The following is a 14064-nucleotide window of genomic DNA, read 5'->3' as shown; positions in this document are numbered from 1 at the left end:
CCAGGCAGAGCCTTTAACCTCTGAGCCACCAGGAAAGGTTCAGTTCAGTTCAGTCACTCAGTCATGTCCGACTCTTTGCGACCCCATGAATCGCAGCACACCAGGCCTCCCTGTCCATCACCAACTCCCGGAGTTCACTCAGACTCACGTCCGTCGAGTCAATGATGCCATCCAGCCATCTCATCCTCTGTCATCCCCTTCTCCTCCTGCCCCCAATCCCTCCCAGCATCAGGGTCTTTTCCAATGAGTCAGCTCTTCACATGAGATGGCCAAAGTACTGGAGTTTCAGCTTTAGCATCATTCCCTCCAAAAAAATCCCAGGGCTGATCTCCTTCAGAATGGACTGGTTGGATCTCCTTGCAGTCCAAGGGACTCTCAAGAGTCTTCTCCAACACCACAGTTCAAAAGCATCAATTCTTCAGCGCTCAGCTTTCTTCACAGTCCAACTCTCACATCCATACATGACCCCAGGAAAAACCATAGCCTTGACTAGACGGACCTTAGTCAGCAAAGTAATGTCTCTGCTTATTGATGTGATAAAGAACTGTAATAGAGGTATGAAAACACACATGAAAGAGAGTGAGTGAGTGAGTGAGTGAAGTTGCTCAGTCCTGTCCAACTCTTTGCAGCTACATGGACTGTAGCCTACCAGGCTCTTCTATCCATGGAATTTTTCAGCCAAGAGTACTGGAGTGGGTTGCCATTTCCTTCTACCTTCGGAATATGGAGAGGTGGTCTGCTAATGCTTCTTCAGTTCAGTTCAGTTGCTCCGTCGTGTCCGACTCTTTGAACCCCATGAATCGCAGCACACCAGGCCTCCCTGTCCATCACCAACTCCCGGAGTTCACTCAGACTGACGTTCATCGAGTCAGTAATGCCATCCGGCCATCTCATCCTCTGTCATCCCCTTCTCCTCCTGCCCCCAATCCCTCCCAGCATCAGAGTCTTTTCCAGTGAGTCAGCTCTTCACATGAGGTGGCCAAAGTACTGGAGTTTCAGCTTTAGCTTCATTCCTTCCAAAGAAATCCCAGGGCTGATCTCCTTCAGAATGGGCTGGTTGGATCTCCTTGCAGTCCAAGGGACTCTCAAGAGTCTTCTCCAACACCACAGTTCAAAAGCATCAATTCTTCGGCACTCAGCTTTCTTCACAGTCCAACTCTCACATCCATACACGACCACAGGAAAAACCATAGCCTTAACTAGACGGACCTTAGTCAGCAAAGTAATGTCTCTGCTTTTCAATATGCTATCTAGGTTGGTCATAACTTTTCTTCCAAGGAGTAAGCGTCTTTTAATTTCATGGCTGCAGTCACCATCTGCAGTGATTTTGGAGCCCAAAAAAATAAAGTCTGACACTGTTTCCACTGTTTCCCTGTCTATTTCCCATGAAGTGATGGGACCAGATGCCATGATCTTCGTTTTCTGAATGTTGAGCTTTAAGCCAACTTTTTCACTCTCCTCTTTCCCTTTCATCAAGAGGCTTTTTAGCTCCTCTTCACTTTCTGCCATAAGGGTGGTGTCATCTGCATATCTGAGGTTATTGATATTTCTTCCGGCAATCTTGATTCCAGCTTGTGTTTCTTCCAGTCCAGCGTTTCTCATGATGTACTCTGCATATAAGTTAAATAAGCAGGGTGACAATGTACAGCCTTGACGTACTCCTTAGGTGGACGATTTTTGAACTGAGTTTTAAAGAATTAATTCTCTCTGAGAATTCACATTCTGTCTTTATTTTACTTATTATCCTTCTATTAAAACTGTACTTATTTTAAAAAAATGTTGTTTATTTCATTTTGGGCTTCCCTCGTGCCTTAGAGGACTTCCCTGGTGGTTCAGATGGTAAAGCGTGTGTCTACAATGCGGGAGACCTGGGTTCGATCCCTGGGTCGGGAAGATCCCCTGGAGAAGGAAATGGCAATCCACTCCAGTACTCTTGCCTGGGAAATCCCATGGATGGAGGAGACTGGTAGGCTACAGTCCATCAGATCGCAGAGAGTCGCACACAACTGAGCAGCTTCACTATTTCGTTGTATCTTCATGTTTTTTTCCCCAGATCCTGTCCACAAGTGCTTATGGAAAAGATGGCTGATATTAACCTCAAAGAAGTAACCTTAATAGTTGGTGTGGTTGCTGTTTGCTATTGGAACAGCCTGTTTTGTGGTTTTGTTTTTGACGATGTTTCAGCAATACTGGATAATAAAGACCTGCATCCATCTACACCTTTAAAAACTTTATTTCAGAATGATTTCTGGGGGACCCCTATGTCTGAAGTAAGTATGAATTACTTATATGTATCTCAGATTTTAAAATGTTTTAGTAGTTTAGTTTTTCCTCAGAAATTTCATATAAGACATGAATATTTGTAATACATTAGATAGGAAGTGGAAAACGTGATTATCTTTTTTAAAGGAGTACCTGATACTTTCCTTGATTGTGTACCTTGGCTTAAATGTTTTAAAATTAATATATGTGTGTAAAAAACAAATATATTAGGAAAACAATAAGGGCTGCTGCTGCTGCTCAGTCGCTTCAGTCGTGTCCGACTGTGCGACCCCATAGACGGCAGCCCACCAGGCTCCATCTTCCCTGGGATTCTCCAGGCAAGAACACTGGAGTGGGTTGCCATTTCCTTCTCCAATGCATGAAAGGGAAAAGTGAAAGTGAAGTCACTCAGTCATGTCCAATTCTTCGGGACCCCATGGACTGCCGCCCACCAGGCTCCTCCGTCCATGGGATTTTCCAGGCAAGAGGACTAGAGTGGGGTGCCATTGCCTTCTCTGACAATAAGGGCAATACGTAACTATTTCTTGCTAACTGACTTCATTTCTTTTTTCTTTCTTATGAGTCAAGCAAAGGAGATAACTGTTTGTGGTATATTTAACCATTTAAAAGGACTTCCCTAGTGGCTCAGTTGGTAAAGAATCCGCCTGCACTGTGGGAGACCTGGGATCCATCCTTCAGTTGGGAGGATCCTCTGGAGGAGGGCATGGTTCTTGTGCTTCCCAGTGTTCCCACTCCAGGATTCTTGCCTCGAGAATCCCCACGGACAGAGGAGCCTGGCAGGCTACAGTCCATGGGGTTGCAAAGAGTCGGACACAGTTGAGCAACTAAGCATTAACCATTTAAAAATTATATAGCTTCATTACAGATTGAATAAAAATGGAAAGTACACATATAAACTATTTTTCTACAGAAAAATTTATTTATTAAAAATTTTAATTTGTGCCATATCTCATATCTAATAATTTTTTTGATTTTATACTGAGAACCCAAAAGTTTAGGTTGTTTTTATGAAGGTATTTTTCCTTTGCTAGTAACTTTATTTTGAAGGTCAGTGTTAAACTATTAAGGACCAAACACCTGTCAGCTTAGGATCATATAGACTGGATTCTAATTTTAATTGTATGATATAAAAGCTGTGTGAAGTAGGTGGGGACACAGCTTTTAGGTAATGAGATATTTTCCTGATCTATAAAAGAATAAACTTTGAGGATTCATTAATTAATTTGTCTGTAATATGTAGCACACAGTTGTTGAAACATAGCATGTAACACTCTTTTTGTTATCTGTCATTCATGGCCCCTTTCCAAATTCTCCAAACTTGGAAACTTCTCAAGAAGGGGTATGGAATCTTTCATTCTTTTAGTCACAAACAAGTATTTTTTTTTTTTCTTAATAAAGAAGCAGGTTATTTATTTTCCTGCAGCCTTTCTGTTCTCACCCAGTTCTAGCTTTTAGAAGAATTGTCTTTTGATAACAAAGGGAAAATATGGTCCTGTCATGATATTATTTTCTTGATAATTACTACATTATTTTCTAGATAATTCATTCCCCTGTACCCATACCCTCTGTCCCCAAATTATGCTAGTATCTACTGTGGTTTTAATCATGACATTAGATTTTGACCTTAAAGTTGCTTTCTGGTATAAATGATTTCAGTTCAATACATTGCCTTAAAAACATTTCTGTATGTTTGAGGTGAAATCTGAAGGATGTACAGGAATTAGGCAAGAAAGAGAAAAACATTTGAGGTAGGTAGCACTCATGTTGTATGTAGTCAGTACAGATGGAGATATTTAAATGTTCATAATTTCAAAATGGGAAATGTTTGGTTCTTGTGCTTCCCAGTGTTCCCTATGGAGGATGAGCAGGCTTAAGTCTATAGCTATAAAACAGGGTTATAATGAACTACGGTAGAGGTAGGAGAGCAAGGAATGTGATGTGGATGCCTTTATATAAAATTACGAAAAAATGACTAGCATAATATTTTGTATCTTTTTAACTTGTGTGTTTTATTCTTAATCTGCTTTGACTTTGTCTTGGAGTAAAAATATTTCTTGTTAAATGTAACTTTTCATTTATAAAGAAATTTAGTACCTAACATAAAATTTTTATCTGCTACAAGTAGAGACCACAATAGCAAAAGTGTCTATTCTTTAAGAAAGTTTTTCTCTTACATCAATCCCTGTGTAGTACTTAGGAATTTTTGGTTTAATGTATTCAGGTTTATACATTATGGAGGTGTTTTTTCATAAGACAACTAGGCAACCTTTTTGAGTCATTGTTATTTAAATGGCACTGGGTGATCATTCTGTTCTTATGTTTCCTTTTGAAAATCTAGCCAGCAGTTACATGAATGTTTTTTGGTAATAGTTTGGGAAATAGGCTTTGGAGGGAACTCCTGTACTACAGTTTGATTAATGCCACTCTTATCCTATTTCCTTAATCTGTGTATTGAATTAGTAGTCAGATGTTTTTCTTCTATTCTTTGATTACTATATATCAGTGTGTGTATGTATATATATGTGTGTGTGTGTATATATATATACTGATACACATATCTATGTGTATATATATATATATGGCATCACCAACTCAATGGACATGCATTTGAGCAAGCTCCAGGAGTAGGTGATGGGCAGGGAAGCCTGGCATGCTGCAGTCAGTGGAGTTGCAGAGTCAGACACAACTGAGCAACTAAACTGAACTCAACTATATATCAAAGAGGAAATTGCCTTGTTTTTGGACAAAGAAAATAGGAAAACACACACACCAAAACACCCACATAAAGCTATCTTTTATGTTTATGTTATTCTTGAGACTTTTATTAGTTTATTGTTATTTCTCAGCCAAATGTAGATTCTTTAGTAGTAAAAGTAGTTATTAGTTTATGTATCCAGAAGAACCAGGATACTTTAATAATCAATGATTGTTTTTTTCCTTATAGGAGAGAAGCCACAAGTCTTACCGTCCCTTAACAGTGTTGACATTTCGCTTAAATTATCTGTTCAGTGAACTAACACCAATGTCATATCATCTCCTAAATATGATTTTTCATGCTGTGGTTAGTGTGATATTTCTTAAAGTCTGCAGACTTTTTCTGAATAACCAGAGTAGTATGATTGCCTCTTTACTTTTTGCAGTGCACCCAATACACACAGAAGCAGTAAGTAAAATTTTTTGCATTATTCCTACACATGACTATGATGGTTTATGTTTTTAAGGAAAAAATATTAACCATGACTTCAAGTATTTAAAGACTCCTTAATTTGGTACAGTGTCTTACCTTCCTAGTGCACAGGATGTAGCTTTCCTATTGTGTAAAATTTTTCAATTTAAAACAATTTTTGAAACATAAACATATAATGTGTAATTATTCAACTTTAGCAATGTAAAATATAAATAAATACAGTTCTTTTCTTTGCTAATTTTTTTTATGAATAAAGATTTTAAGTATTTGTCAACTTGGCTTTGTTTGTTTTTCAAAGGACAGAAAACAATAAGAGAAACTCATGTAAGGCATGAACATGTATCAAAATACATGCAAATATAAGCAGACATCCTAACAAATGATGCTCAGTGATGTCATATTATTTATTACCATGTGTTTAAAAATTGTGCGCTGTCTCTACTATTGCCAGTATGCTTATGACCAACACATATTCAAATTATAACCTTACTTATTTCGGTAATCTTGAGACTCCAGAATTGCCTCTCAGCAGAGCAAGGAGGACTCTATTTAGTTGTTTTATTACAAGCTTTTAGTTTGAAACAATAGTCTGTGTGTTTAAACTTTGCAGAGTTGTATTTGTGTGTTGCAGGGGCGTTGTGTGTCTCTCCCAATATCCTGAACCTTTTGGTATCTAACTGAACATTTTTCTATACATCTACAAAAATGATAGGTTGTTTTAAGTTTTATAGTGAGTTAAGAACACTTTAAAGGGAGTTTAGGGGGATTTTATATTGAAATTTTTTTTAGTTTAAAAGGATATTTTAAATGTATTGTCTTTTTAAACTTTTCAGGTTTTATTTGTGAGATACGATGCATTGTTTTGAATTTATTGTACATTTATATTTTAAGAACACTTGTATTAAAAAATATTTAGAACAAAGTCTAGATGGTATACTATATAATTTTGTAAGATGTTACTATTGAAGGAATCTGGGTAAAGGGTAAACAGGACCTCTCTGTACTATTTCTGCAACTTCTCGGAGTCTATAAGTATTGATAGTTAAAATAATAAAAGCTATTATAGTTACTGATGAATACATTTTTATGTAAGATACACAAATTCACCACATGAGGGCACTCAAGTAATACCTATAAAACAGAAATATACACTTGATAAGTTACAGCAGCTTAATTTCTAATTAAACTGCTGTTGCAATTATATATAGTTAAAATTTCAAAATGCTTTTCATTAATATGGACCCCCCTGCCTTTCCCTTTCTAGGTAACAGGTGTTGTAGGAAGAGCAGAGCTTCTGTCATCTATCTTTTTTCTAGCTGCATTTTTGTCATATACTAAATCAAAAGGACCAGATAATTCCATAGGTAAATGTCTAATATTCAATACTTTTCCTTTAGCTGTAAAACTCAATCAAATTATATGTATTAATGTATTGTTTTGAATATATAAAGCAGAAATTGCTTACAACATTTGAAGTTTTTCAGTAATATCTAATTGTTGTCTTATTCTTTTATGATATTATAAAATTGTTTTTGTGTGTTTTTATATTTTTCTGTTCCTGAATTGTAGTGTGGACTCCAATTGCATTGACAGTTTTTTTAGTGGCTGTTGCAACACTGTGTAAAGAACAAGGAATAACAGTTGTGGGAATTTGCTGTGTATATGAAGTATTTATTGCCCAAGGGGTAAGGAGAAATATAAATTTCCTTGTTGCTGTCTTTTATACTGTTTGAATCAGATTCTAATGAATTTATTTTCTAAATGTATCATCATATAAATTGCTCTATCAATAATATTTAGCAAAAATTTGCAAAAAACAAGCATGTTTTACCTTCATGCCCACTGAATATTACTTAACATTTTATATTACACCTTCAGTTTTTTAAGGACAGATTTTTAACTTTCAGTAAAGGAACTATTGGGCAGTTTGGGAAAGCACCCAGTAATACTGTATAGTATAATTCATTATTGGAGAAGACTGTTTGGCTCAGTTTTATTCATCATCAGTTCCACCAGTTCCATGTTGATTTTATAATTAGAGTCAATTTTTATTTAATCTTGCAATTAGAAAGTACAGTTGTTGAAAACATTACAGTAAATTGCTATTTTTTACTTAATTTTTTTCTTCTTTTTCTAGTATACTTTGCCATTGTTATGTACTACTGCTGGACAGTTTCTTCGTGGAAAGGGTAGTATTCCATTTTCTATGCTGCAGACACTAATAAAACTCATTGTCTTGATGTTCAGTACATTGTTACTTGTTGTGATTAGAGTCCAGGTTATTCAGTCGCAACTTCCAGTGTTCACCAGGTATGAAATTCTGGTTCTTTTTGTTTTTTTCCTTTTTTAACTTTGAGTTTTAAGTGATTGCAAATGTTGCAGAAAGTTTTTGATTTGCATTAAGGTTTTTTAACAGCTTTATTGAGTTATAATTTATACTTTTTAAGAATCCTTATGTATTTAAAATGTTCAGATTAATAGGTTTTGACATACATGTACACTCTTGGAAGCATCAGTCAAGATAATGATCCCCCAGTTGGTTAAGTGTTAAGTCTTCCATATCCTTAGTCATTTTTGTCTACTTGTTCTATTAATTATTGAGAAAAGGATGTTGAAATCTCTGACTGTAACTGATCAGAGTTACAAACTGACTGATTTGTCTGTTTCTCCTCAGTTCTGTCAATTTTTGCTTCCTGTATTTGTTGTAAAACTCTACAATAAAGTATATCAACATTTAGGATTTTGATGTCCTCTTGATGAATTGATCCTTTTATCATTATTAAATGAGCTTCCTTATCCCTGGTAATAGTCTTTACTAAGAAATTCACTTTTCCTTATGTTAAAATAACTACTCCAGCTGTCTGTTGTTAGTGATAAATGGTTTATCTTTTTTCATCTCTTTACCTCTTAGCTCTGTCTATATCTTTATATTTAAAGTAGATTTTTTATAGGCTACATACAGTTGGGTCTTCCTTTTTTGTTTGGTCAGATAATCTGTCTTTTAAATGGTAGGTTCAGTTGTCTGATACAGTTTGTTGTAAATCTACCATCTTGCTAATTGTTTTCTCTTTGTCTCATCTGTTCTTTGTTCCATTTTTTCTCTGTTTTGAATTGAATATTTTGTATTACTCCATTCTTATCTCCTTGTTGGCTTATTAGCTGTAAATCTTTGCTGTGTATTTTTAGTGATTGCTTTAGGAGTTTTTTTGGTTTACATCATTTGTTTATCACAATTTATCATTAAGGAATAGTATAATTGTGTGTATATAAATGATAAATGTCAGTATATATAGTACAAATACATATACAATAAATAAGTTTATATATAAACATTTTAAATAATAAGATAGCCTTTGTGCTATTTGCATATGTTTTTATTGAGTATACATTATAAATGCCACAGTACACTGTTAATTTTTACTTTAAACAGTTACCTTTGGAAGAGATTAAATTTTAAAAAAATTTTGTTTTACCCCGTAGAGTTACCATTTCTAGTGTTCTTCCTTTGTTAGATCAAGATTTTCATCTGGTACCATTTTTCCTTGTGACTGAAGGACTTTTCTTTGACATTTCTTGACCATGTAGGACCGTGCTGGTGATGAATTCTTTAAGCTTTGGTATATATAATACCTTTATTTTACCTTTGTTTTTGCACGATATTTTCCTTGTAGAATTCTACAATGCTGATTTTCATTCACTAATCTAAAAATATTACTCTATATTCTGTGGCTTGTGTTATGTTAAATGGAAAATCTTTTCATCCTTATCTTTATGTTTCTGCATGTAGTATGTCTTTTTCTTTTCAATCCTTGCTTTTAATAGTTTCTCTTTATCATTGTTTCTCTTCTCTGTATTTTTTAATTGAGACATAATTGACATATAGCATTGTATTAGTGTACAACATAATCGTATACATACACACACAAATGATTACCATAATAAATTTAGTCAACATCTGTCACCACACATAATTACCAAAAAGTTTTTTTTTTTCTTTTGATGAGAACTTTTAAGATCTATACTCTTAGCAACTTTCAAATATATGATACAGTATTGTTAACTACAGTCATGATGCTGCACATTGCAATTTCAGGACTTAACAACACAGTTTGGGTGAAAATGGGCAGAAGTTGCAAGCTTTCAGTTACTATTTGTTTCATCTTCATGTTTCTTGTGCTTAGGTTAATTTAGCTTTTTAGAATATGTAAGTCTTACTTCATATACATTTTAGAATTGTTTCAGTTATGAACTTCTTGAAATATTTCTTCTTTCCTCTCCCTTCTTCCTCTGGGACATCAATTACACGTATTTTAAGCTTCTTGAAGTAATACTGTTACTCTGTATTTATTCCTCTTCCCTCCAAAGCTATTTTTCCAGTTTTCATTTTGGATAATTTCTTCCATTGTAGCTTCAAGCTTACTAATTTTTTTCTGCATGTCTAATCTGTCCTTAATTTCTTTTATTTTTCATCTCAGACATTTTCATCTCTATTTGAGTTCTGTTTGAGCTTTGTGTAGGGGTTTGTGTGTATGTGTATGTATCCCATGTTTCTAACTGTTTTAGGACTTTAATGTCCTTTTCCACTGGTCTTATCATCTGTAATTTCTTGGTCAGTTTAGATTGAATTAATTTTTCTCCTCACAGATTGTATTTTTCTACCTCTTCACATGCTTGGTAGTTTTTCTAATAGGTACTGTATCTGATTTTACCTAATGTATTCCTATAAATATTGTAGAGCATTGTTCTCAGATGCATGTAAGTTATTTGAAAGATGTTTCGTCTTCAAGTCTTGTTTTTAAGCTTTGTTTTAGGAGACCATAGCAGCATTTGTTGTTGTTTAATAGCTAAGTCGTGTCTGGCTCTTTTTGCAACCCCATGAACTGTAGCCTGCCAGGCTCCTCTGTCCATGGGATTTTCAGGCCAGAATCCTGGAGTGAATTACCACTTACTTCTCCAGGGTGTCTTCCCTACCCAAGGATAGAACCCACTTCTGCATTGGTAGGAGGATTCTTACCACTGAGCCACCTGGGAAGCATAGCAACATTTAGGATAGGGCTAATTTTGCTCCCTTGCTGACACAAGGCCCTTCTGACCTCTCCACTTGATAGACTTTGCATTATGAGGATTTCTACTCCGGCTGCTGAAGAACTGTTCCTAGTTGTGAGCTTTTATCTTATCCTTTCAGAAAGTACTTTCCAAACTGTATTTTCCTAGACCTGCTGTAACAATTTACCAGAAACTGAATGGCTTAAAGAGCAGGAATTTATTCTCTCACGGTGCTAGAGGCCAGAGTCCAACAATCAAGGTGTCAGGCACAGCTGGTTCCTTTTAAAGGCTCTGGGAAAGAATCTGTTCTATGCCTCTTTCCTAGCTTCTGGCGGTTGCTGGCAATCTTCGACATTCCTTGGCATGTTGCTGTATCACTGTAATCTGCTCCATCTTTACCTAGCCTTTTTCCCTGTGTGTTTCTCTGTATTTTCTCTTCTTTGTGTAAGAACATCAGTCATTAGATGGTGCTGTGCTGTGCTTAGTCGTGCAGTCATGTCCGACTCTTTGCGACCCTGTAGACTGCAGCCTGCCAGGCTCCTCTGTCCATGGGGATTCTTCAGGGAAGAGTATTAGAGTGGGTCACTATGCCCTCATTAGATAGTGGCCCCACTCTTAATCCAGCATGACCTCATCTTTACTATAACTGTATTGACAAAGACTTTCTTGCTAATAAAGTCACATTCTGGGGTTTTGGGTAGACATAAACTTTGGGGAGACGGAAATCAACCCACTATACTGTCTTTAGGTATTTCTTTGTGTATATATATGCTGATCAGTTCTCATTAGTACTGAAAACTGGAGAGAGAACCTTTACAGATATGAGTTATCTTTCTCAACAGTTTTCTGCCTGCTAATTCTAACCCCCCTGGATTTCTAGGGTTCGCAGCTCCATCTTCTCAAGTTGGGGATACAAATGGTCTCCACTCAGATTCTCTCTTGCTGCTGCACAGACTAAAAAGCTATCCAAGTTCTAAACTCTTTAGATAGGGCTCCCCTCATCTGTTTTTTGTTTTTGTTTTTGTTTTATTATCAATCAAGTGTTATTGTCCTTCTTTGCTTGATGCTTAGAATGTTAAAGGAGGTTTTAATTTTCCATTTTTTTAATTTGTTTAAGGCTAGAAGCAAAAGTTATACTGAATTTTAACATTCTTCTTATCTTTTATTTCCTGCTCTCATAGCATTTTTCCATTTCACCTCACTCATCCAAAGTTTAAAAGAAAATTTATAAAGTTGCCTATTCATAATTGTATAAAAGTGGCTGACATTACATGCAAAAACTTTTTTAAAAACAAAATCCCAATATTTTTCCACTATAGGTTATTACAAGATATTGAATATAGTTCCCTTTGCTATGCAATAGGATGTTGTTTATCTCTTTTATATATAGTAAGGTATATCTGTTAAATCCAAGCTCCTAATTTATCCCTCCCTCACCTTTTCCCCTTTGGTAGTCATATATTTGTTTTCTATGTCTGTGAGTTTTTCTTTTTAGTAAATAAGTTCATTTGTATCATCTTTTAGATTTCACATATAAGTGATATCGTATGATACTTGTTTTTCTCTACCTAATTTACTTCACCAAGTATGCTAATCTCTAGGTCTATCCATGTTGGTGTAAATGGCATTATTTCATTGTTCTTTTACGTCTGAGTAATATTCCATTGTATAATAATTATCCTTAATAGCATTTTTTTCTATAGAGAATATTTACTTTTTACTTCCAGAATTTTTACTTCTGAGTCTAGCCATGCTAAACTAAAAACTCATTTAAGCATAACAGTGTGGAAAATAAATTGAATTGTAGATAGATATTTTGTATTTCCTTCTTCACTCCTTAGTCTTAATGTTTCCTGTTTATCATTTGTTTTAGGGAATTTGAATCAATTCTTTTGCATTTCTAGTTCTATAATATGAAAATATGCCTTATAGGTGTGAATGTATTTATTTTTTATATATATGTAGATGGATATATGGAGTATGTTATGTTTAACACTGTATTTTCCAAATATAAGCATTTTAAAATGTATGTATATGTACTTGTGTTATATAAATTTTATTCTGTTATCCTGAGGTTGATTGTAATATGATTAGACTTGCTTTGACATGTATTCTTTTACTAAAGTTCAATTAGCAAATAATGTATCCTAAATAAACAGCTAATTTTTCTAAATGAACTCTGAAAAGTAGATGACAGGAAAAGGTTTTGTGTTCAGTTTTGTTGGTCATGTTGAGAATTCAAATCCTGGCTTTCAAGATTTAGTAATTTTCATACATGCATATATTGAAGTATGAAAATTTTGGAGAAAGGATTGGCTACCCACTCCAGTATTCTTGCCTGGAGAATCCCAAGGACAAAGGAGCCTGGAGGGCTACAGTCCATAGGGTTGCAAAGATAGGACACGACTGAACTGACTTAGCACGCACAGCATGACAATTTAGAAAATATTACTTGTTCAAATAATAATTCATTTTTCTCACCAGTTGATATTTTTAAGCAGACCAAGTCAAATTAGTGATACTGATTTTTCCTTGACTTACTCCGTTTAAAATAAGAATTGGGTTTTTAAGCAACTGTAGTAGAGGAAGGAAATACTCAGTCGTGTCCAACTCTTTGTGACCCCATGGGCTATAGCTCACAGGCTCCTTCTGTCCATGGAATTCAGGCAAGAATTCGGGAGTGGGTGGTCAGTCCCTTCTCCAGGGGATCTTCCTGACCCAGGGATTGGACCTACCTTGCAGGTGGATTCTTTACCAACTGAGCCACCAGGGAAGATTTAAACCACTGTATGTTAAGACAATTTAGATGTCTTAATACAATTTAAAACATAGTGTAAAGAATTAAAAATCTGAAATGATTAATTTAAATGTACTTTTAAAAAATGATATGAGTTAGTTTGCAGTAAACAGACTAATAATACATCATGGCCTATATAAACTAGGATATAAGTTTGTATTAAGTAGAGCACAAATAAAATGTTCCATAGGGCTGTGCAGTTACTACTCTGTACTAGAATTTGGTTTTTAGCTCTGTAGAAGTCAAAAAGAAAAAGCTCATAGGTGATTTAGTTTTCTCTGTTTGTGACAAGAGAAAACATAGTAATTGTTTCTAGAAAACAATTTTCATTAGCATTTGGTGATGAAAGAAACATCTCTTAAAGGAAAACATTAATTAGTGTTCTCAGAAGCATTCATACAACAATGAATCGTACAAAACATTTCTTATGATGTTGAAGCAGAAAGCCATAATTTAATAAAAGCGTTTCTGCAGCATGTCATAATATTATAGAATACCTGTCTGAATCATTCTCATAATAAACTAGAAATAGGTAACCTGCTTGCCCCTCAAACAGTTCTTCATAAATATCATACCTCTTAATTAGATATTTCATAAAGAAATTTGAACTCAGGCAAAAATCTAAGGTATCCATAAAAAGTTTATGTCTTTAACAAGATTACATGTAAAATGCTGTTTTTATTATTGTTCAGTATTTGTATCTTTTATATATTAACTTTGTGTTTAAAGTGTTTTAATTTCAGTAATTTTT

General features: G+C 34.9%; 1 protein-coding gene across 2 annotated transcripts in view; it reads left to right on the top strand.

Moving 5' to 3' along the window:
- The window catches only part of TMTC3 (transmembrane O-mannosyltransferase targeting cadherins 3), a 50161-nt gene that overhangs the window by 9992 nt on the left and 26105 nt on the right, over positions 1 to 14064 (top strand). For both annotated transcript variants that reach the window (XM_040234465.1, XM_040234466.1), the window contains exons 2-6: positions 2054 to 2270; positions 5228 to 5446; positions 6735 to 6834; positions 7040 to 7155; positions 7608 to 7780. In XM_040234465.1, the coding sequence (XP_040090399.1) occupies positions 2073 to 2270; positions 5228 to 5446; positions 6735 to 6834; positions 7040 to 7155; positions 7608 to 7780 (806 nt within the window). In that variant the 5' untranslated portion in view covers positions 2054 to 2072. The remainder of the gene's footprint in view (positions 1 to 2053; positions 2271 to 5227; positions 5447 to 6734; positions 6835 to 7039; positions 7156 to 7607; positions 7781 to 14064) is intronic.

The sequence above is a fragment of the Oryx dammah genome, unplaced genomic scaffold (genome assembly GCF_014754425.2).
Source record: "Oryx dammah isolate SB20612 unplaced genomic scaffold, SCBI_Odam_1.1 HiC_scaffold_29, whole genome shotgun sequence".
Classification (NCBI taxonomy): Eukaryota; Metazoa; Chordata; class Mammalia; order Artiodactyla; family Bovidae; genus Oryx; species Oryx dammah.
Note: the sequence above shows the minus strand (reverse complement) of the source record. Positions and strands in the feature narration are given on the sequence as shown.